The 22,773-nt window shown below is 41.8% G+C and overlaps 2 protein-coding genes across 6 annotated transcripts in view; one reads left to right on the forward strand and one right to left on the reverse strand.

Annotated features, from left to right (window-relative positions):
* Positions 1-15,866, reverse strand: part of ALDH6A1 (aldehyde dehydrogenase 6 family member A1) — a 15,980-nt gene extending 114 nt beyond the window's left edge. The window contains exons 1-12 of one of the 2 annotated variants that reach the window (XR_009760723.1): positions 15,741-15,866; positions 14,489-14,548; positions 13,440-13,514; positions 10,814-10,975; positions 9,283-9,361; positions 8,464-8,766; positions 7,284-7,405; positions 5,401-5,590; positions 4,528-4,709; positions 2,859-3,038; positions 1,961-2,059; positions 1,206-1,514 (exon numbers count right to left, since the gene is read on the reverse strand). Coding sequence is in view for 1 of the 2 variants with exons in the window: in XM_061611713.1 (XP_061467697.1) it covers positions 1,410-1,514; positions 1,961-2,059; positions 2,859-3,038; positions 4,528-4,709; positions 5,401-5,590; positions 7,284-7,405; positions 8,464-8,766; positions 9,283-9,361; positions 10,814-10,975; positions 13,440-13,514; positions 14,489-14,548; positions 15,741-15,797 (1,614 nt within the window). In the remaining variant the exon portion in view is untranslated. Of the gene's footprint in view, positions 1-6; positions 1,515-1,960; positions 2,060-2,858; positions 3,039-4,527; positions 4,710-5,400; positions 5,591-7,283; positions 7,406-8,463; positions 8,767-9,282; positions 9,362-10,813; positions 10,976-13,439; positions 13,515-14,488; positions 14,549-15,740 lie in introns of those variants that run through there. The other variant, XM_061611713.1, reaches the window with a different exon arrangement.
* Positions 15,867-16,076: 210 nt separating this feature from the next.
* The window catches only part of LIN52 (lin-52 DREAM MuvB core complex component), a 60,277-nt gene continuing 53,580 nt past the window's right edge, over positions 16,077-22,773 (forward strand). For 3 of the 4 annotated variants that reach the window (XR_009760725.1, XM_061611722.1, XM_061611724.1), the window contains exons 1-4: positions 16,077-16,206; positions 19,393-19,467; positions 20,769-20,806; positions 22,469-22,535. Coding sequence is in view for 3 of the 4 variants with exons in the window: in XM_061611722.1 (XP_061467706.1) it covers positions 16,188-16,206; positions 19,393-19,467; positions 20,769-20,806; positions 22,469-22,535 (199 nt within the window). In the remaining variant the exon portion in view is untranslated. Of the gene's footprint in view, positions 16,207-17,709; positions 17,788-17,930; positions 18,079-19,392; positions 19,468-20,768; positions 20,807-22,468; positions 22,536-22,773 lie in introns of all 4 variants that reach the window. The other variant, XM_061611723.1, reaches the window with a different exon arrangement.

A 22,773-nucleotide genomic window follows, 5' to 3' on the forward strand; every position in this document is an offset into this window, starting at 1 on the left:
AGGAAATGTTGTTCAAAGCCCATTTTAATAACACCAAACTTTGTGAAAGAATTAGAGTGGGGAAAATATTTTGACCTCACTACAAGACAGTTTAGCATGCCAAAGTCAATGGGTTCAGGTGGATTGACGCTGTTGAATTGTTATCCTGAAGAAAACCAGAATTCTGAATGTAATAGCTATTTATTCATGATTAACAATCTAAGACATAACATACAGATGAATAACCAATTGAACTATCTATTATGTTTAGTTTAAGCACTTGCTAGTTACAAAAGACAGCATATAAAATGAGTCCAATTTGTTTCGTTAGGTGCCAAAAAGAATCACAGCATGATTTCCTAAGAATGAAACACCATTCACAAGATTTTTTTTAACTCCACTAAAATCTCTATGAAGCAAAACAAAGTAGCATCATTATATCCTTTATCCATCCTCATCCCATGTCTGCCTCCCTCATAGCTAACCTGTGCACACCACACTGTACTCTGTAATCCAAGATGTCATCTTCAGTTGTCTGTATCCCCTGTATGTAGGATGGTAAACATGCCTGTCAGTAGTGCTAGATTCCTACAGTTCTCTATTTACTCTGGTGCAAACCATATTGATAGAACCTATTGCCTCTTTGCAATGTTCATTTCCTTTTTGATGCTGTAATAGTCTAGCACTCCCAGATACAAAAATCACACACAATCTGATCCCAAAAATATTTAGTGCATAAATGGTATGTAGGCACATTGCAGTGTTAAGGTAGAAAATTTGTCCATTTTAAAATTGCTTGCAAGTTGCTTACATGCATGATGGGAACTAAAGTTCCCCATGGTAAGGGTTCACTGTCTCTTTACAAGACCATGCTTTTTATCCCTATGTGTGAGATTTTTGGGAACTACTCATTAAAATTAAGGGCCAGTCAGATTTGCCTCTCGCAAAATTTACTAGTCAGTCCTGCTATGATAAATCTGCTTCTCTGAAGTATCCAAAGTTTTGTTGGAGGTGGGGGGACAGAGTTATATCCTTACAGCAACAGGACGCACCAGCTGTGAACAGAGCAATAGCAGCAACTGCAGTAATTGGTTCTTAAAAACTAACATTCCAAGAAAAATAGAATTTGGATTTTCAACCCTATTGCACGAGTCAGACAAAAGAAGGTGATACTCCTTTTGTCCAACTATTCACAATATATTATTTTCTCTAGAAGAAAAAAATACCTTGGTTAGCAGACATATAGATGAAAAATCTAAATTTTGTGTTAAAGGACCCTGGCCAATTTGATTTGAAATGCAGATCCTGAAATGAAGCCATCTCTGTATTTCTAGGGCAATAATGGCAACAGGCAACATCCAAGAGTAGCCTGCATCACAGTAGGTGAAGAATACTTTCATTAGCATCTCCAGCAAGTTTAACACAGTGCTTTAGTTCCCCATGGTTGGCATAACTACAGCAGGCTTGATCACAGTAGCATCTTCTTCTTTCCACTGAGATGTGATTGTCTTCAGCTGAGTGTAGAACTGCACACCCTAAAAGAGACAGAGTTAGAAACTAAGTCTTGGAGGTTTATACCAGTTCATGCTACAGAATCACTGCACTTTTTAAAAAAACTAAGGAAGGGGTGAGGAACCTGTGGTCCTTTAGACATTGTGGACTCCAAATCCCACTAGCCCTAGCCAGCATGGCCAATGGTCAGGGATAATGGGAGCTGTAGTCCAGCAACAGCTGGAGTGCCACAGGTTCCCCACACTTGCCATAAGGCAAAATAAGTTTTCCCTTGCAAGGTCCTTGTGAATATACTCCAGTTTCTTCTCTTGTCAGAAATAGAACATGCTGATCTGATCCCTTCTTGGTGTCCATTTCATACCAGTTTTTTATTTCCTTCCTTCCATGCATCCTCCTGGCTTGTTGCAACATACATCCACAGTAGTATCATTTGTTTTTTGTTTTTAATAAAAACACCTTCATGAATTACCTGTTTGCCATAGAAATTGGTGTCTCCTCTGAAGGACCCTCGAGAGCCAGTGAAGGAGAACATTGGCAAAGGCACTGGAATGGGAACATTCACACCAATCTAAACCAAAGCCAAATAGACCATTGCATTATATTTCAAGGCAAACACATAAAGAGAAGTCAGCTGTCAGGCAGGGGTGGGGAAATAGGCATGGCAGGAATATTAAAAAGAACTGTGGACTTACAGGTTAGCCACTGAACAGTTTTATTTTGCATCCTCAGGGCCAAAACATCTTAACAATTAAAGTTCTCACTTTTTAAAAGAATGCAAATAGCCACTGCTGGGGAGCAGCTGATAAGTATCAACACACAGCAGGTGGTATGTGTGTGCATTAACCATTTCTTCCTCTGCTGCAATAGTGAGAAGTCAGCCCGCTCCTATTTGCATTTTTTATAACATGCATGTTAAATGCAGAGATGCATTTAACATCATGGTTTGGCCCTCAGTTCATTAATAATAATAGGTATCTATTCTGTGAGAACAGAATGCTGGACTAGATCGGCCATTTGCCTGATCAAGCAGGCTATTCTTATGTTCTTAATAAGATGACCCTCAGTTCCTCGTCAGTGGAATAGCAAATGACTTGATAGGATTAGAGAGGTACACATGTATTGCACCCAGATGGGGATTTCCCAGTACAATGGTTAGGGCTGCTGCACCCCTAGTAGCTGTGTAGGAGAGGGAATTTCAACAGACGTAGCTTGCATGACAACCTTTTCCAACCCTGCTACCCAACAATCTTTTAACTGGAGATGCCAAGGATCAAATGTGGGGCAGTCTGGATGTAGAGCATCTACTCTGCCATTGTCTACGGCTCCTTGGAGGCTAAGTGGTATCATGAATGCTATCCTTTACATACCTGCCCAACATCCACTAAATGGGAGTACTTCCGAGCAGTGGCACCGTTAGTGGTAAAGATTGCTGTTCCATTCCCATAGGGATTCTTATTTACTATTCCAATTGCTTCATCCAGATTGTCTGCTTCCAGAACCACTAGAACTGGTCCAAAGATTTCTTCCTTATAGCAGGTCATATGAGGCTACCAAGAAAGACAGGGCTTGAATTGTAGTGCGTATCGGAGAGATGCTGCAGAAATCTTATTTCTGACACTTAGCACAGGAACATTCTTTCACACGTGACCTTCCTTTCGATACAATGGCTACCACTCTAGGCTATCGTTATAATTGCTCCTTCTAATACTCTGTGCCACCAGGACTGTAGCCAAATGGAGACATAGTGAAATAAGAGGAAGATAACCCAAAAGGCAGCCCAGTGAGGAATGAACATGCTTAGAAGGCAAGAAATGTAGAGTAACAATAGGAAGAGGAAAAAAAGGGGAATGTTTTGTTGGGGAAGGAGTAGTTAAATTCCCAGCTTGGATTAAATGGCTGTCTGGAACCTTGAATGGACACACTTCTATTAGGAGGTAAGAATACACTGCAACATTTTGCACATGACCCACTAAGAACGCTATCTTGAGTGTGGTAGGTGAACAGGCAAAGCCAGGCCCAGCTTCTTTTCCTCACAGCTTCATAGAGGGCTAGCAAGAAGTAATGAAGCGAGGTTGCAAAATGGATAGTAGTCTCTCGATTCCTACAATGACCCCAGTGACAGAAATTTATTAAATAGATTTCCACCCCATATTTTAGGGCATATTGCCCTCACAAGATGATGCACAACATAACATCATACAAACCAATAAATACAGTATTGTGCAATTGTTCATGTGCCAGTCATGCTCAAGGCATTCCAAAATTCAGCACTTCTCTCTTGTATACTCAATGGAAATGGACGGCCTTAAAGTCGATCCCCAACTTATGGCTACCCTATGAATAGGGTTTTCATGGAAAGCGGTATTCAGACAGGGTTTACCATTGCTTCCCTCTGAGACTAGTCCTCCCAAGCTGGCCAGGGCCTGCTCAGCTTGCCACAGCTGCGCAAGCCAGCCCCTTCCTTGTCCGCAACTGCCAGCTGGGGGGCAACTGGGCTCCTTAGAACTATGCAGCTTGCCCATGGCTGCCCAGGTGGCAGGACATGTTACCCCTGAGCCACTCACTGTGGGGGTGATCTTTTGCTGGCTCTTGATACCCAGGAGACACAAGCAGGGATTTGAACTCGCAGTCTCTGGACTCCCACCCAGGCTCTTCTCCCCACTGTGCTATACCAGCTGTCTTGTATACTCAAGATGATATACCATTTTTTATTCAGGGAAAGGACCTCCAGCACATACCTGCTTTCATAATTCCTTAGCCTTCCCTCTCCACATATCCTCCCAACCACCATTCTTCAATGTCACTACTTTTTGATAGTCATTCTACAATCTAGCCACAACCTACTTCACCACATAGGCTTAAGGACATTTCCAGCATTTCACTACTGCACAGAAGGCAACTATGGGCTGACACCAGTCCTTTTAGGACCCAAGGGAAGGCTACCTCTTGGAATATCCGGGATTAAAATGAATTTCTTCCCCTTCCTTAATTTTAAGATGTTCTAATTTGCACCTGCTGATCAGTACATCAGCTCACCTTGACCTTAGCAAGGATAGTCGGTCCAACAAAATTGCCATTTTCAAAACCTTTCACTCTGATATTTCGTCCATCAAGGAGGATGCTAGCCCCTTCCTCTGTGCCACTGTCAATCAGTTGATAGACACGCTCCTTGGCCTGGGGGCTGATCAGTGGCCCCAGATCTGCTCCAGGTTGGTCTCCTATGACAATACACAAAACCTGCTCACTAAAATCTTAATTTCTTTTAAATATATATATATATCAAAAATCAAGCAAAAAAGCAAGCAATGTCAGCATTTGAAATTAAACAAAAAGCACATGAGTGGTCATCAGGATGCACCCTTGTAACACTGCTATTTAATTCAGCTACATGTTTAGTCCATCCAAGGCTCACTGTGCTCTTTAGCTTCAATTACATATTTGTTTTTATTAGTGCCATGTATTCTGAACATTTTCTATGCAGCTAACTAGTTAGCAAGGCAGCTAAGCAACACTTAAGTTTAGAGACAATGCAATTAAGTTTGTAATGTGGTCTTTATTATTACGTTAAAACAATGAGTGTTCTGAAGTAATTTTGTTACATTATAAACAAGGAGAAACTGAGCCCTAAAAAGAAAGTAAACTATTAGACAGTTCAGAGAAATGGTTTGCTGGACAGGAGTTGCACTGATCATCTTCTGGGCTCCAAAAGTTAGCCTTTTGCAAACACATTACAACATATTTTGATGTTCTAGATTAGGGTGGGCAACCTGTGACCCTCCAGATGTTGCACGGCCTATGGTGAGGGATGATGGAGTCCAACAGCACAGGTTGCCCACACTGATCTAGCACATCAACATGTACCAGATCTACCAAAGTGCACATGAACAGATTGGATTATAACATCAGTACCTGCATTAACTCGCAAGTTCTTGGCTCTCTCCACCAGTTCTGGCAGCCAATTTCGAGCCTCTCCCACCAAGATCGCTGTGGATAATGCCATGCAACGCTGCCCAGCTGCTCCAAAAGCTGCTCCAACCAATTGATTCAGGGTGTTCTCCTTGTTGGCATCTGGCATCACCACTCCATGGTTCTTAGCTCCCTAGGATAAAATATACAATTCTTCAAAGCTGAGTAGACCTCACTAGCTCCAGCTTTTTAGGAACAAAATCCATTTCACAGTCCCTAAGATTTTTCTCCCACTTGTCATCTGGGAGCATCATGGATTGTCTCATTCTGCAAGATAGATGTTGGTGGAGTGAGGATCTGTACCAATATAATTTTCTCTAGGCAACACTGAGCAAAAGGGGGATATACTCCAGGATTTAACCGATCATCATGTTTTAAGTAAGGATGGTTTTCTTCAGGTCAGCTTGGCTAGTGAACTTGGAGGCGTTCTGCCTTCCCTGGAATTATGAGCTAGAATCCAGGGAGGCCTGCAAATGCACACAAAGCACAAAGGAAGCTGATTTTTCTTCCTAATAGCAGTTCCTCATACATCATGGGGTGCTGCTCTGACACTACAGTGAACCCACTACTAGAAACAGAGAGTTGAAAGGCCCTCTTATGCTAGGATCACAGTGCTTTGCATCTCAGTTGCAGTCTACAAGGTAACTGACTGCTTTGATGGGCCCTTGCTTCAATCATCTAGAGCTTTCTGTCCAAAACCTTCAATATGGTTCCAAATTGACTGATATAAGGAAATGAATAAATTGAATTAACACAATCTAACTATCAGTCAATATCCCAGAACACAGAATACAAAATGTATATCCATCTTCAAGGCCACTGAAGAAGACGTTCTGTCGAAACGCGTTTGGCCAAAGCACACATTTTGAATTTCTTGGGTATTGAGTCTTGTTTATTGGCCATTGCTTATCAGTTATTTTTCATATTCAGATTGGTATTGTTTTGATTATTTCATTCTTTATCATGTATGGATACTGAGTTGTTTACAAAAATTCTTTTCTGGCCATCTTTGTACTATTATATGAAAACTTCGAGAAGCATTTTACATTGTCTGTTCTTATATACATATTAAAAATCTTTCTTTGATATTATTTTATAAATGTTGCATTTTATATTTATACCTTAACCCCTTTTTTGGCTATGTTCTACCTCCACTGTTAGAGATAGTATGCCTCTGAATACCATTTCTGGGAATCACAAGCTGGGAGAGTACTGTTACACACAGGTCCTGCTTGTAGGCTTCCCACAGGCATTTGGTTGGTCACAATGAGAAGAGGATGTTACACTAGATGGGCCTTTGGCCTGATCCAGCAGGGCTCTTCTTATGTCCTTAAAGCCAGAATACACATAGTTTAAACAAACACTAAAAGCTTGTGCCTAAAAATTCAGGTACAAGTAATCTGAAATCTAGCCTAGCATCAGTAAGAACCAAGTTACAGCAGCTAAGGAATTGTCAATATTTATTCTAGTATGAATGAAACTTTAACCTTTAAACAACTAGTTTAAATAGTCTCAGACCTTCAAGGAAAATATGGCTGTGTTACCAATACAAAGCCAGGACTAAAGGGAGTCACAAATTACATATTTGTAATTTTCTGCTAGAGAATGAAGAGTAACTGAATATATATCTAAAAGTTTTGGGTTAAACATATTTAAAATGTACTGAATGTCAATAATGATTTCAAGGTTTGCCATTTTCCAATGAAATACCAAGACATCAGAATTACAACTGAAGGCATTGAAATTATTACTATTTTAAAAGTGTTTTCAGGATCACCAACAGTTTTCCTATGAACAGAGATGTCAACAGAGATGCATAGTTTTACCATATTGGCTTGCACTCTCTTGCCATTCCTGGAACCCCTTTCATAGATATATTCTCCAGCTTGATTAGATCCCACAAAGCTGATGGCTTTGATATCAGGATGATCACAAATAAAATTCACAGCTTAAAAAAAGAAAAAAACACTATTCATTACATCTCATCATTAAAGAGCTCTTTGTCTTCGTGCTACAGCAACCATATCCATAAAAATTCAAATTCTCTCTCTCCCAATTGCCCGCAACCCCAGAAATTCTGACGTTCTCACTGAACTTCCTTAAAACAAAGACTGTGCTCCCTTTGGGTCATCTACTTGGCTCCCCAAACCCTACACCTTCCTTGTTCCCAGAACACTACATAAATGCATGATCATGGTTATTTGATATAGATAGTAAATCACCTACAGAGCAATCCAACTGCTGGGAAGCCGGTGGAGGGGGGGCCGGCAGAGGAGGACCTGGCGGAATGTTCCGTGGGATCCTCCTCCTGCTTGGGAGCCACCACCCCGGCTGAATGACAGCTCTGTTAAGAGTGACGTGCGTGAGCCAGCTGGGACGCACCAGCTCCGGTAAACAGGCCTCCTAGGGAGTAAGCACTCTGTGTAGGCCTGTATGGGAATTTAATTTTTTTTTTAGCTGGCAGAGTTTCAAGGGGATCGGGACCCAGGGGAGAGGTCTGACCACGAGAAGGATCTCATGTTATCCCCCCCTCCATGGTTCCAACCCACCTCTGGAATGCCCCATTTTTGGGACTTCCACCAGCCCTCTGTCTGCCAGGCCGGTTGTCCCTGGTGGATCCCTGGCAGGGCCAGTAGGCTCCTAATGGAGCCACATCACCACCACAGAACAGCCAGCTCTCTGCAGCATCCAACTCACCCAGCCTGGCAGAAAGGTGAGTTGGATTGCACCCCTGGTCACTCTTGCAAATAGGGATGATCAAGACTGGTAAAGGGGGAAGTTTTTTTCCAGCCTACTGAAGTAGGGGGGACTTTATTCTGCATCTGTGATTACAAGTATCAAAATGGGAAAGATGGAAAGATACTTATTTTGAAATAGTTAAAAATGAATACAAACACATGATCTTGGGCATATGGCATATATCTCCCTGCATGAGATCTACAACATCAACCTCGTCCCACCTAAAGACTGCACCCTGGAGAACTCTGATGCATGCCTTGCAATTACCTGCATGTTGTCCATGGATGATGTTCAATGTTCCATCAGGGGCTCCAGCATCCTGCAGCAGCTTGGCAAGGAACATGAGGGCTCCTGGCACACGCTCTGAAGGCTTCATCAAGAAAGTGTTCCCACACACCATGGCCATAGGGAACATCCAAAGAGGAATCATGGCTGGGAAATTGAAAGGTGCAATGCCTGCACACACTCCCAAAGGCAAACGATAGGTGTAAGTGTCCATATCTTTAGTGATGGAGGGAAGGGTCTCACCCAACATAAGGGACGTCACACTACAAGCATGTTCAACAACCTCTGAAACAAAGAATAGGTACAACTCACCTTCCAAATACTCTTGAGGACACATTCACAATAACAATAACACATTTGGTTATCCTTTCCAGCTCCTTCACTATAACTAACACCATCATCATCATCATCCACAAATGCTTCCCATTCTGCCAATGATAAGAGTCTGTCTGAGAATTATTTCCATTCAGATAATTAAAGAGAGAGGTTTATTCAACATCCCTGTGGGAACAGAACTATGCTAAATGGAATTCTACCATAAACAGATATCAGTGTTACCAGACTAGGAAAAAAAAGGAAAACAGCATTCAGATATCAAAGCTTAAACCAGCAAAATATACAAAGCAAAGAAAATAGGTGTTGTTTATAATTCATAGGGTGCTCAGAATTCCTCCTAGGTAGGCTACAGGTGGGGCTATATTCCAGAGCCCCAGAACCCATTTTAATCTGAAGTATTTTGCTCTTCCCTCAGCCCATGAATAGTCATTTTCTATGTACAAAAGGCGTACGGCAGCAGCTTACGGAGGCCTCGGAACACATCTCCCTCAGCATCAGCCAGGGTCTTCCCTTGCTCCAAGGTGATTAGTTTGGAAATTTCTTTCTGGGGATAAAAAAAGTAAAAAGAATTCACAAAGCTGAGAAAAGGGCAACTCAACAAAGGTGGAAATAGAGCTCATCTACTGAATCAGAAGGCAAGAGATAAGACATACTGTTCCTCAGGAAGCCAAGTACAAAAGTATGGAAGAGCCACTCTGCACATGGGTACTCACCGCCACACCCCAATCCCAGTCCTGGATGCATGGTGCAGCTGGTGAATGGGTCACTTGGACCATGCAGCAAGAGGATCAAACAAAATGCTGTCAAAACCAACCAATAGTCTTGTGGATCTTGAACACTAACAAAAAGTTATTACAACATAAGCTTTTGTGTACCAGTCTACTTCAGCAAATGCACAAAGCATAATCCAACTCAGCTCAACAAAAGCATAGGACATAATAATTTTATATTAGTCTTTAACTGTTGCTGCGGGTGCTTGTGCTACTAAATTAAAGCAGCACAACAGCAGCAGAGAGTAACAGTGGATGCTGAAATGCGAGTGTGCCAGCGTGTGTGTGTGCGTTTACCTAAGAAAGCAGGCTTTTACCCTGCATCAGGATCACTGAGACTGGAGACTTAATAAAATAAGAAAAGCTACTTTATTTATAGAAATACAATGTAGATAGAAAGGCATACCTAGTTCTAACTAACTAGCTAAGTTGGAGGTGTAACACCCAGGTGTGGGAGTTGCCCTCATGGCTAGGAGAGAGCAGAGACAAAGGAATGTCTCCTCTCTCCTGGACAGTCGGAGAAGAAAGGAAGTGGAAAGGGCAGAAGGAGGAGGGGCAGGTAAGCTTCCCTAAAGACGTAACAGCCTAGTAGCCGGAAGGAAGTCAGTCAGAGCATCACAGGTAAAGGTAAACAAGCCTATCCATCTGGAGGACCCTAGCTCTATCTCCCTTCTGGAACATAGACAAAAGAACAAAACAGGAGTTGCTCTTGCCCCACTTCCAACATTAACAAGGCTCTGGACCCATCTGCACTGTACATTTAAAGCAGAATCATACCACTTTAAACAGGGCTTCCCTCGAAGAATCCTGGGAAGTTGTTACTGTGAGTTGTTAGGAGACCCCCATTTCCCCTCACAGAGCCACAATTCCCAGAGTTCCCTAGGAAGAGGGATTGATTGTTAAACCATTCTGCTTTAAATATATAAGGCAGATGGGACCTATTTGTTGTTTTTGCTACAACAGGCCAACATGGCTTCAATTTGTTTAACCCGCATTCTTAGAAGGATAAAACCAGACAGTTCTGTGACTGCATTTGCATGTGGCCAGAATCCAGAATGATCTCTGTGTGGAACAATATCATACACTTCGTGAACTGGTTAAAATTATTTAATGTGCAAAGTTGGTTGTAAGCTTTATTTTGCTCATTTCTGCAATTTTTCCCCAGGAAGGCTATCTCACCACCAATTTAATAGCAAGTGAGTCAAGAACACGGTCCAGTTCCTCACCAGATTGTCCTTGATGAGTTGTTGGTAGCGGAGGAAGACCTGTTGTCGACTCAGAATGGATGTGTCAGACCAGCTCTGTAAAGATTTCTTGCATGAAGTCACTGCTGCTTCCATCTCACTTTGGGTAGTTTTGGGGACACAACCAACCACTTCATTGGTGGCCTGATAGAATAGCAAATCCCACAGAGTTGTCATTATAACTATGCTACCAACTCAGAATGCCCTAACACAGGGACTCACAAATTGTGGCTGCACTTCATAGCCAACTATTATTTTCTAGGAGCCAGGTGCAAAGTCCAACCCTACCACTATTTCATAGAATCATAGAGTTGGAAGGGGCCTATAAGGCCATCAAGTCCAACCCCCTGCTCAATGAAGGAATCCAAATTAAAAAATACCAGATAGGTGGCTGTCCAGCTGCCTCCTGAAGATCTCCAGTGTTGGAGAGCCCACCACCTCCCTAGGTCATTGGTTCCATTGTCATATCGCACTAACAGTTAGGAAGTTTTTTCTGATGTTCAGTTGAAATCTAGCTTCCTGTAACTTCAACCCATTATCCTATATCCTGCACTCTGGGATGGTCGAGAAATGATCCTGGCCCTCCTCTGTGTGACAACCTTTCAAGTACTTGAACAGTGCTATCATATCTCCCCTCAGTCTTCACTTCTCAAGGCTAAACATACCCAGTTTTTTCAGTCTCTCCTCATAGGGCTTTGTTTCTAGTGCCCTTATCATCTTTGTTGCCCTCCTCTGAACCTATTCCAGTTTTTCAGTGGGCCACACTTTCAAGTAAGGATATTTAAGATTACATCCTTAAATGGATGATTAACAGAGCAATCCTAATCCCTGGCATTAGCAGGGTGTAATAGTGACATAATTATTTTGGCATGCAAGTGGTATATAAATCAAATAATTCCTGCCACTCATGCTAACCAGGGCAGAAGGTGGAGGGGCAGGCAAAACCCTGCTCCGCACTATGCCTGCTTGGACCTAACATAGCCATCAGGCCTAATGCCATCAAGTGATGGCAGTGGGGCGGGCTCAGGATCCAGCAGATCCCAGGCCATCTCAGATCTCCAGACATACCATATTTGGGGGCTTTCCATGGGCTACTGCTGGTGGGATTCCCATTGACAATACTTCTGTCTGCCTACCTGCCTCTTCAGCAGGCAGAATAGGGAGCTCTGGGCTAGAGCTGTTCTGGGCTGACCATCCATGACCCATACCACCCCTGAGGCATAGCAGATCGGGGGGGGGGGTTGATTGCAGCCTAACTATATTTAGGATCTTAATATATATAATGATAATGTTATTTGTTATTTAATTTTATTTATTATAATGTTATTTGTTATTTAATTTAATTCTTGTAAATTGTATTGCTTTTACTGTATTTTTATTGTATTTTTATACCTGTGTTTATTTTTCTTTGTAAGCTGCCTTGAGGGCCTTTGGCCGAAAGGTGGGGTATAAATAAAATTTAACAATAATAATAATAATAATAATAATAATAATATATGACTGATTTTTCCCTTTCCTTTTGTGTGAACAGTAAATCTTGTAGTTCTTCAAGAAAACACTAAAGATAATTTAAAAAAATGTTTGCTTCATATGAAGTGTACTCAATACCCACTCATGGGCTTTGCATGGGTTGGGGCAACCGGAAGCTAGAAACAGCAAGCAAAATGGTTCCACAGCTGCTCCAACAGATTTCCTTGTCCTGTGCAAGTAGAGGATGTTTAGCTGCTTCTGCTGCCTCTACTTCAGGGGCACTAATCAAGGAAGGGCGAGGATGTCAACTCTTATATACAGAAAAGACATTTCATGAGAATCCAGGATGGGGATGAATAGCAAACTCTAAGTCTCAGCTGCAAAGATCATTGCCAAGTCTTTAACTAGCTCTGTAGGAGGAGGAAAAGGAAGTCCAGCATGCTTTGCTAGCAGTATGTGAATTCATGCCTCAGGTTTAGGGATTTCTCTTACGGACGCGCCACTCTAAAGTAACCAAAATAGCCTCTACATAAGATCAATTTTAGTCTGCCCTACCAGAAAGACTCAGGGGTACATTGGGCAAACTAACTTCAGTGATTATAAACATGACAAACTGAATGCAACCAGCATGTGTCTTGGAGTGACAGTCTGCAGTCCTATGCCATGGAGGGGAAACCTGTAGCCCCCTGGATGATGTTGAAATCCAGCTCCCATCCCCCCCAGTCAAAATGGCCAATAGTCAGGGATTATAGGAGTTGTAGTCTAGCAATATCCGGATGGCTACACATTCCTCACCCTTGCTCAAAGCAAAGGAAAAAGACCTGAAGTTACAGTCCAAATCTTTGTTTCTCTCCCCGTTATAAACTGGGCCAGTCTGACAGCTTACACAGAGGAATAGTCTTCTGTACATGAGAATTAGGAGCAGACCCTTTCAAAAATCTCAAGGTCCCAGTATATGGAGGAGGTTTTAAATTTCAAGCTAAAAATGGCACTGGTGGTTTTAGATTTCAGACTACTTAAGCAATACCACTTTAGAGTGCTGCTATTCAGTGCCTGTTTCTTCTTTCATTGGTCACCTGCACAATCCAACCCTTTCCTCCTCAAAGAGTAATACAAAAGGAAAAACAACTTTACTTACTGGGTTGTGGATATCAATCCATTCATTACTTTTGGACTCAACAAATTTGCCATCAATGAACAGCTTGGTTGTTGGCTGTAGAATACAAAGTGCAGGTCAGTATCACAGCTTATATGCATGTTAGTTTCAGTTCAGTTCATTACTGAAGTTTGTGTCTGCATCTGTATCAGAAATGTTTAAGATGTTTTTGTTTGTTGTTTGCCACCCTAGGCTCCCTTAGGGCAGAGGAGAAATGTAATAAATAAACAAACAGACAAAGTAGGACCTGTTCCTTATTAACATATTGTGGGATGAGCATTTTATGGATTTTGGATGGACATTATTTTAAATTGTTTTTATTGTTGTATTTTATTTTGTCAAGTTGCTTTGAGACTTTTTTATTGTATAAAGTTATTTTTATGTACACAAAAGCATGTATGACAAGAGACTCATCAGTCCAAAGCTAACAAGTCTGAAGTCCTCTTCAAGCCATCTTGTTAGACTGATGAAATGAAATAACACCAACAACAAATCGAATCTTCCACATACTGTTGAGTCTTTCTGTTAAGAATTAGTTCTCTTTTCCTTTTTCTCTCTACAATTATCTTCACAGAATTGCAGTCATTTATCCATTTATTCCCAGTTAGGGTAAGAGGGTTGAGGATTACTGACTGTGTAATCCACAAGGAATTAAAAACCAAAGTACTTGTTGCAACTCTGTTATTCCCATTGGTTAGGAAAGATTGGTTCCAGTCACTCCTCTTGCGCCTGCTGACATGAGTATGTGGATAGGAGAATTCCTCTCTGCCCCAATGCAGGATTATTTCAAGCAAACTGGTGCATCCCTGGCCTCCGTTGTTAGATGAGGTAGGAGGGGCCTAGTTTGCCTAGACAAACTTTTTCCCCCTGAAGCTGACCAGAATGCCATTCATTCTCACACACAAGCTTAAGCAAGTAGTGCATGATATACAAAGAAGGTTTCAAAAATGGTTGTTTGCATCACCTCCTTCCCTACTGCTTCTTAATGCCTTCTCCTGGGGTAAAATATATTATGCAAAAAATTAACTCACCACTGAAGAAGATGAAAAGAAGGATGAGAAATGCCAGTGGAGATTTGCCTTCCTATGGATCTACAAGACAGAAAAGGCAGGAGCACAGAACTAACTCAGCACAACTACAATATCAATCTCTAGGCTAGAGTCTCTATGAAAATACTCAAAGTATCCTAAATTCAGCCAGGGCTACAACGTGATCAGTCTATATAATCACACATTTTCAAACTGCAGCATTTTACTTTCGCTTTGTGCCCTCTTTTGTAGATGGAGAATCCAAAAATAAACCAGGCCACACACAAATACTAGGATGTCTTGACAGAGAAAATGTCAACAAATGAAGTTTTCCCTATAATTATATTTCCATACTAAAAAGTCTTAAACTGTTGAATTTCTGCCTGACATCCAGCTGTTGAAGGCACAAGAACCCTGCTGTCCAACAATGCCAACCATAAATGATACAAATAATTCCAGTTTTACGAGTTCTAAAGTTATCTTACTGTAGGTCTTTCATCAATTGATCTTAGTTGGCAGTATCAGTGTACCAATTGTTGTATTTCAGACGGGGGGGGGGAGACAGGAAAAAGAGATTTAAGATTTTGAGCAATCAAGGTTTAGATGTCCATGCCTGGATACATTGTTAAAAGACAAGCACCAAATTTTAAGAGCATTTGTTGCAGCAATACCCATTTAAGTGTTTATACCAGCAGCAACAACCTATTCCCAAAAATCTCTGTATTCCTCCTCCATGGGTTGGAAAGCAATCAGTCACCCTTCCACCAACAAGTTGTTATCACAAATAATTTAACAGTCTCCTCCAATGGCACTGCATTTTTTAAAAGAAACACACACACTCAGGATAACTGAATACAAACAGCTGTACCTCAGCTTTTCAGAGATCCCGAGAATGCCCCCGTTTCGTACATTTAAAGCAAGTAGACCGATCAAGGCTAAAGTTAGCTTGCCTTTCCTCTAAAGTTCGGAAAACACTAGGCTGGTTCTCCCAGCTGCAAAGTAATACCGTCGCCAGCCAGACTATGTCTTCTGTTACAAGGAGATAAGGGTGATGACAGAGGGTCGATCAAACTCCAAGGCTAAACTCTAATACTTTAAATTACCCCCACCTCCAAGGGAAGAGAGCAACCTGATGTGTGCGCGTGTGTGCCTAAGGAGGATAGGTGAAATGGTAAGATATTCCCTCCCACTTCTGACAGACCCGAAACCCACCGCCCGCTCGCCTGTTTTGGAGCCGCTCCGTCTGCAATCTCACCCCAAGCCAGAGACGCCGCCCTCTCTGAGACCTCCGAACTGCAGCCACGACCGCCATTCTGCCAGCTACCACCTGCCAAAAGGCGCCCCGCCCACCTCCAGCTCGAGCCCTGTCCAAAACATACGTTTGGCCAATATAATTGCAAAACCAGCTATTTTCTCCGCCTTTTCAAGTCTTAGCAAGCCAATGAGATATTGAAGGCGCCTAGCTCGTTCACACTCCTTCAATTCCAGGTTTCAATTGGCTAGTTTGCCGTAAACGCCCCCTCTAGACGCAGTCTGATTGGATAGTTTCTTTCCCCACCTCCTTTTAATCACGGCCTGCGGAGATCAGAAGCAAGATGTGCGTGTGTGGAGGGGGTGGAGAGATGCTTGCGACTTCGAAAACGAACCGTCGTATGTTTAGACTCCCGCGTGAAGGGGGCTGGTTGTCACGTGATGGGCCAAGATGGCTGTGTCTACCGAAGGTAAGAGCGGATGCGGGGAAGGTTAAGGGTATTCCAATTGGCTTAGTACTGTATCTCTTCGGCTGTTGTACAAAGACTGCATTCCTGTGTCTACTCATCCGCGTCTGAGTAACTGTGTATATGGTGGACCGACGCTACAGTTTTATGAATGCTCGCGTGGGAATAACCCTTCCCTAATACAAAGGGAGCTTATTTCTGAGTAAACTTGTTTTAAGGGAAACGGTTAACAGATCGCTGAGGTTTTTGCTCAGATTCAGAAATGACTATTAGACTCCGATTTGAGGCTCGGTTGGTTCTTTTTCTGTCAGGCTGTAGAGCAGCGGTAATGCTTACTGACATCTCCACTTGGGATAATTTGGGTAGTAGGACTGCTAATAACATCGGAGAGCCACTCCCAGCCAGAGGACATAAGGTTTGGGGGACGATGTAAAAGCCGGAACGGAACGGAACAGGCCGGAAAGGGTCCTTTATAAAAGAAATCGATGTCAAAAACACTGGGATGTGTTAGAGACACTTGAGAACAACATTTAGGAACAAAAACCATTCCGATAGGATTTTTATTAACCTTTAACAACCAAAATGCCCTCCGGAACAGAATGAAACAGCCCAGAACGGCGACTTCCTAGGGAGCCAGACCTCCGAAATTCACCAGTCCCACATGACTACATGGGATGCATGCAATAAGACACAAAACTTCCACGAAAACCACGTTCCGATACCGTTCCGGGCTATAATACGCTTTTACGTACAACAGGCCGGAACGGTGACTTCCCAGGGAGCCAGACCTCCCAAATTCACCAGTCCCACGTGACTACATGGGATGCATGCAATAAGACACAAAACTTCCACATAAGCCGCGTTCCATGCAATAATACATCTTTCTGAACAGAGCCCAGAACAACATCTGAACCAGCCAAGTCAATCAAATGCACCAGTCATGCATAACTGTATGAGTCGATGCTCTGGGCCACAAGGTTTCATAGCAACCACTTTCACTTGCATACACACAAGCACAGATTTGTACTATGCGCTCCAATTGTTTTCAATGGTATATAGCCCAATATAACTTCAGTTAATTTAACAACAGAGACAAATTTCATTTGATGTCAAATTTAAATTGGTACTGCTGAAAGTTAAGGGCACACTTCTGTATTTTTGTGAATACTTTGATTCTCTTATGTTACTGTAATATATATTAAAGATGACCTTTCATTCCAACGAGCGGTAGTGTTTATAAATTATACAGTCATCTACACAAAACATCCTGAATGAAATGTTGATAGTATGCAAATTTAACTGCAAAACAAATTGCTCCAATAAATATTATTACTTAGTTGGCAGCTCTAGTAATGAGTAATGAGGTATGTGTTTGAAAACAATATAGTACATTGTTGTTTTTCTTTCCTAGCAAGGTTTTTGTAGTAAGCTATACCAGTATTGAATGCAACTACAGATAGCTTTTGGTGCTAGAGAATAGCTGCAGTTTACTTTTCTTCCCACTAGGGGCACTATAACGTCTGCTGGTCTCTGCAGAGACAGGATGATCCCTTCTTTTTTCAGACCAAAAAGGTAGCAGCTCAGGTATGCTATATTTATACTGTGGAGGTGGCTCAGTGGCAGCAAGTAGTGTCTTCCCTCATTACCTACAGCAGAAAAGCCATGAGTAAAGGCCAGCTGACTTGCCCCTCCAATCTCTCTTTCTCTCTCTCTCCCCAATTCACCAGCCATTTGCAACCTGGTAGCAGCACCAATAGTGCTGCTTAGTGGACCTACAAACAGCAAGAAAGGGTATTGCTGATCACCCTAGAGGTTCCTGGGTCATCCTGTGTTATCTCCCATTTCCCAACAGAAGGAGAGGCAGCAACATGTGTGGTAGGTGAATTTGGTAGGTCTGGCTCATTGGGAAGTTGCTGTTCTGGGCTGTTTTACGTGAAAGCGTATTATAGCCCGGAACGGGTATCGGAACGTGGTTTTCATGGAAGTTTTGTGTCTTATTGCATGCATCCCATGTAGTCATGTGGGACTGGTGAATTTTGGAGGTCTGGCTCCCTGGGAAGTCGCCGTTCCGGGCTGTTTTACGTAAAAGCGTATTATAGCCCAGAATGGGTATCGGAACGTGGTTTTCGTGGAAGTTTTGTGTCTTATTGCATGCATCCCATGTAGTCACGTGGGACTGGTGAATTTCGGAGGTCTGGCTCGCTGGGAAGTTGCTGTTCCGGGCTGTTTCATTCCGTTCCGGAGGACATTTTGGTTGTTAAAGGGTTAATAAAAAATCCTATCGGAATGGTTTTTGTTCCTAAATGTTGTTCTCAAATGTCTCTAACACATCCCAGTGTTTTTGGCATCAGTTTCTTTTATAAAGGGCCCATTCCGGCCTGTTCCGTTCCGTTCCGGCTTTTACACCGTCCCAAGGTTTGGCTAGATCAGTGTTCCTCAGCCTTTTTAAAGCCATGCCCCTTTTTAGTTAGCATAAAAATCCTGTCCCTCCCCCATCAAACCTGGCTCCCCTAATTATTTTATTTTAATTTTTAAAAAGATTGAAATACTGTGACTTTTGATTATAAATAATGTTATAGGGTTAACAATAAAAACGAATCAAAGTACCTGTAATTTGAAAAAAATAACATTTATTCTGTTCATATTTTTTGGAAACACTCATGCCTCCCCTAAGATCTTCATATGCCCCCCTTGGGGGGGTGCACCCCATTGGTTGAGAAACATGGGGCTAGACTAGTGGCCATGCATGCTTACCAGTAGTTCCACTGAGTTCATTGGGACTTGCTCCCAAGTAACTATGTGTTAGAATGTGGCCTTATTGGGAAGGGTGCCTTTTAGGTAGGGCATGCGGGGCAAATTGCCCCCTGCTTTTGTTTCAAAAAAAGTCTGATGAGTTTCTTGGGATTTCCATATCTCTGCTTTACACATTGGTTCTATGTACCAGGAGTGGGTGTCCCTATGGCCACTGAGATGTTGGTACATCCCACCTGCCATCATCCATTACTGTTGACCATGTGTAGCTGGAGTTTATGGGAGTTTGGGAGTCCAACAACATCTGGAGAATTAAAGGTTTCCTATCCCTGCTGTACACTATGGATTAATGTTGGACTCCTGCTAAAATGGTGCTGCTGCTTATTAGCTGAGAATTATGGTCTTTGACATGTAATGATTGGAGGTATGTTGTTCTAGGCACAGACTTGGAAGCCTCCTTGCTGAGCTTTGAAAAGTTGGATCGGGCTTCACCAGACCTCTGGCCTGAACAGTGTAAGTTGTACTTAAGCGGAAGCAACCAGAAGGCATGTAGAATCTCTGTGGTGACCATAATATGCTCTGACTTTGCAACCTGCAGCTAGGTAGATAGTGACAGTTCTTGTAAAAGATTAACAAAAAGGGTCCTTACACACTTCTTCCCTAAGATGTGGGGACGGGTAAATGTATGAGCTCCCATTATTCTGCATACATGTATATCAGTCCTGGAGCAGTATTCAAAGATTCATAGGCAGGATTGGCTAGCATAGTAGGGCAAGTCTGGCTACCCAATACCAACATTGCTGCTGCTTACCATGGTATGGTGCCAGAGTGGTTGGGGCTGTGAGGGCACACTGGTAGATTTGTTATTTTTTATTTACTTATTATATTTATGTCCCACCTTTCCTCCAAGGAGCTCAAGGTGGCATACATGGTTCTCCTCACTTTTTGCTTTGTCCTTACAACTATCCCATGAGGTAGGTTAGGCTGAGAGACTGTGACTGACTCAAAGTTGCCCAGCAAGTTTCATGGCTGAGTAGGGTTTTGAACCAGGGTCACCCAGGTCCTAGTCCAACACTCTAACTACTGCATCAACTGGCTGTCACTGTCCAATCAAGTGCTCCTGCTGGTGTGCTTGTGCAGCCCCTACCTCACCACCACACTGTCTCAGTAAGTGGTAGCAATATTGCTGTAGGGAGGGTAGCTCTGTAGTGCCACCCAACCATGCCAGTTCTTCCTGTGCTCATGTGTATTCCATTACATAGCTATGCTCATACACGTTTGTTTAGCAAACATTTTTAGTTACTCTAACATACTCTAACAATTGTGCTGTTTTCTGTCCTTTCAGTGTGTGTTTAAAGTGGGTTTTGAAATAGGTGTTAGCTGTTTGTGAGTAAAAGCTTTATTGTAGCTAATCCAGCCTAAGGCTGCAATCCTATGCACAATTACATGGGAGAAAGTCTCATTGAACATTGTGGGTCCTACTTCTCAGTAGACATGTATAAGATTGCACTCCAGGTGGAAACAGCACAATAGTACATTTTAGTGATAAACCAAAGAGAAATTGTAAAAGATAAATTGCTACTGAGCAACGTGTGCAAATGCTATAGAAGCAAAATAATTACTGTTGTGTTAGAGCATAGCAGAACCGAATGTGAATATACAGTAATAATGGTATAAATGAATAGTCCTTTTATGCTGAATGCATTTAGCCTTTTAACTAATGAGTTAGTGACAGAAAATGTAATTGCCTTTGAAATTGTAGAGAAAGATGTAAGAAGACTATAATATAGTAACTGTTTCTGTCTTTTCTCCAGTACCAGGCGTTGCTGAATTTGCAGCTTCTTTTAAAAGTGTAAGTAATTTCTAAGCTGGGTCAACATCCTATACATGTCTATTCAGAAGAAGCAAGCCCTACTGAATTCAGTAGAACTTACTTCCAAGTAAGTGTGTATAGGATTGCCATTTCAGTCTCTTGTAATTCATCCTACTCTGTTTGCTTTTGCTGTTTTTCTGGGATTCCTGATAATCAGGACATAAAACTTCTTAAGTGTATCTTTACACAAGGTTGTTCATTCAGCCATTGCTTACATAGGTACATATCCAGCAAAGTGATCACTATGGGTATATGTATTATTGGTATAGTGTTGTTGAGAAACCTGGTGCATTTGCTCAACAGGCAAAGCCATTCTATTTTGTGCAAAGAGTTGAATAACTAACCCTAGGGTAGGATGTTTTAGCTAACTTGTTAGGGATGGCAGGGTAAGGCAGCATATTTTGTAATGTCATTAAAGGGCAGCAAATTGGCAATTTTTTCATTTACTGTATTTTTAACACCATTTTGTGGACCTGTTTAGCTTTTCTGCTCCAGGCACCAAACTGTCTCGGGCCATCTCTGTAACTTGCAAATACTGGTTGTGTGTTTCTTCACTGGAGGCTTACAAATCTGCCATATTAAAAGATAAATAATACAACCTTTTTTTAAAGGCTTTTTTTAAAAATGAAAAAAAAAACCTTTTGAACTCATGGCACAATGTTGCAAACTTTTTTTCAGCCTGCCCTTTCTTTTAGCAGTTTTTGCCATTATATTTTTTACTATTTGCATCCCTGAGAACACTTTTTTAAAGCTGGATTTTGGGGTGTCTTAATAGGAATCTGGAACTAACAGGTCATAAAATTGTGTTTCATAGTTATATTGCATGGAAGTGTCACGGAGCTGTAAAATGACATGAAATGTACAGATTTTATAATCTTCCTACTGCTGAATAAAGGATCTACTTTGATACACTCAATATTGGGTTTTGGTCTCTCTACTACATTAAAATTGTAGTAATTTTCTACAGTAATTTTGGAACCGGATTGGTAATCTGCAGCTCTTTGTACTTGTTTCATAAGCAGGGCTTTGCATTGTTTGTATATGCCAGTGTTGATAAAATCTCATTTGAATTGAACTTCCATGCTTAAAACTGGAATATTTTGCAAAAACAATCCTTGCAAATACTATCAATTACATTTTGAACCTGCTTTTTTCAGACAAAAATTAGCTTCCAGTTCTACTTCCAGCAGCTAAAATCCAATGTAATTAGCAATTGCAATGCAGTTCAAATAAGCCCCATAGAATACAGGTGCCTTGTATCTAATCAGAGCTGAATTTTATAAAATTTGGTAAACTGAGTATGTTTTTGTCAGTTGGTTTCAGATATTATAAATCTTTCCCATTTTCTGTTTATCAAAGACATGAAAAATGGACTGCCTTCAAGTCGATTCCGACTTATGGCAACCCTATGAATAGGGTTTTCATGGTAAGCCGTATTCATAAGTGGTTTACCATTGCCTTCCTCTGAGGCTGAGAAGCAGTGTCTGGCCCAAGGTCACCCAGTGAGCTTCATGGCTGTGTGGGGATTCGAACCCTGGTCTCCCAGGTCATAGACCAACACTCTAACCACTAAGCCACACTGACTCTCTCCAAGGACATGAGAAATTATAATTTTTCATTGTGTATACTTGTTTTTAATAGCCTATCACCAGTTCTCCTCCCAAGTGGATGGCTGAATTAGAACATGATGATATCGACATGTTAAAAGGTGCGTTACTTGTCAATGCTTGATGAGCACTCACATAAATGGAATTAACAAGCCCAGTGTAGTTTGTTTAAAAAAATACAAATGGTTAAACATTTGGTTTTTATCCTTATAGAAAGGATTTTTAAGTTCTGCTCAGACATTCCTTTGAATACATGTGGACAAAAGATTGGGAGGGGTTAGGGGTACACACACAAGCCCACCATAATGTCCCTGCACATACCTGCTTCACATCAGACCT

The sequence above is a fragment of the Rhineura floridana genome, chromosome 2 (assembly GCF_030035675.1).
Source record: "Rhineura floridana isolate rRhiFlo1 chromosome 2, rRhiFlo1.hap2, whole genome shotgun sequence".
Classification (NCBI taxonomy): domain Eukaryota; kingdom Metazoa; phylum Chordata; class Lepidosauria; order Squamata; family Rhineuridae; genus Rhineura; species Rhineura floridana.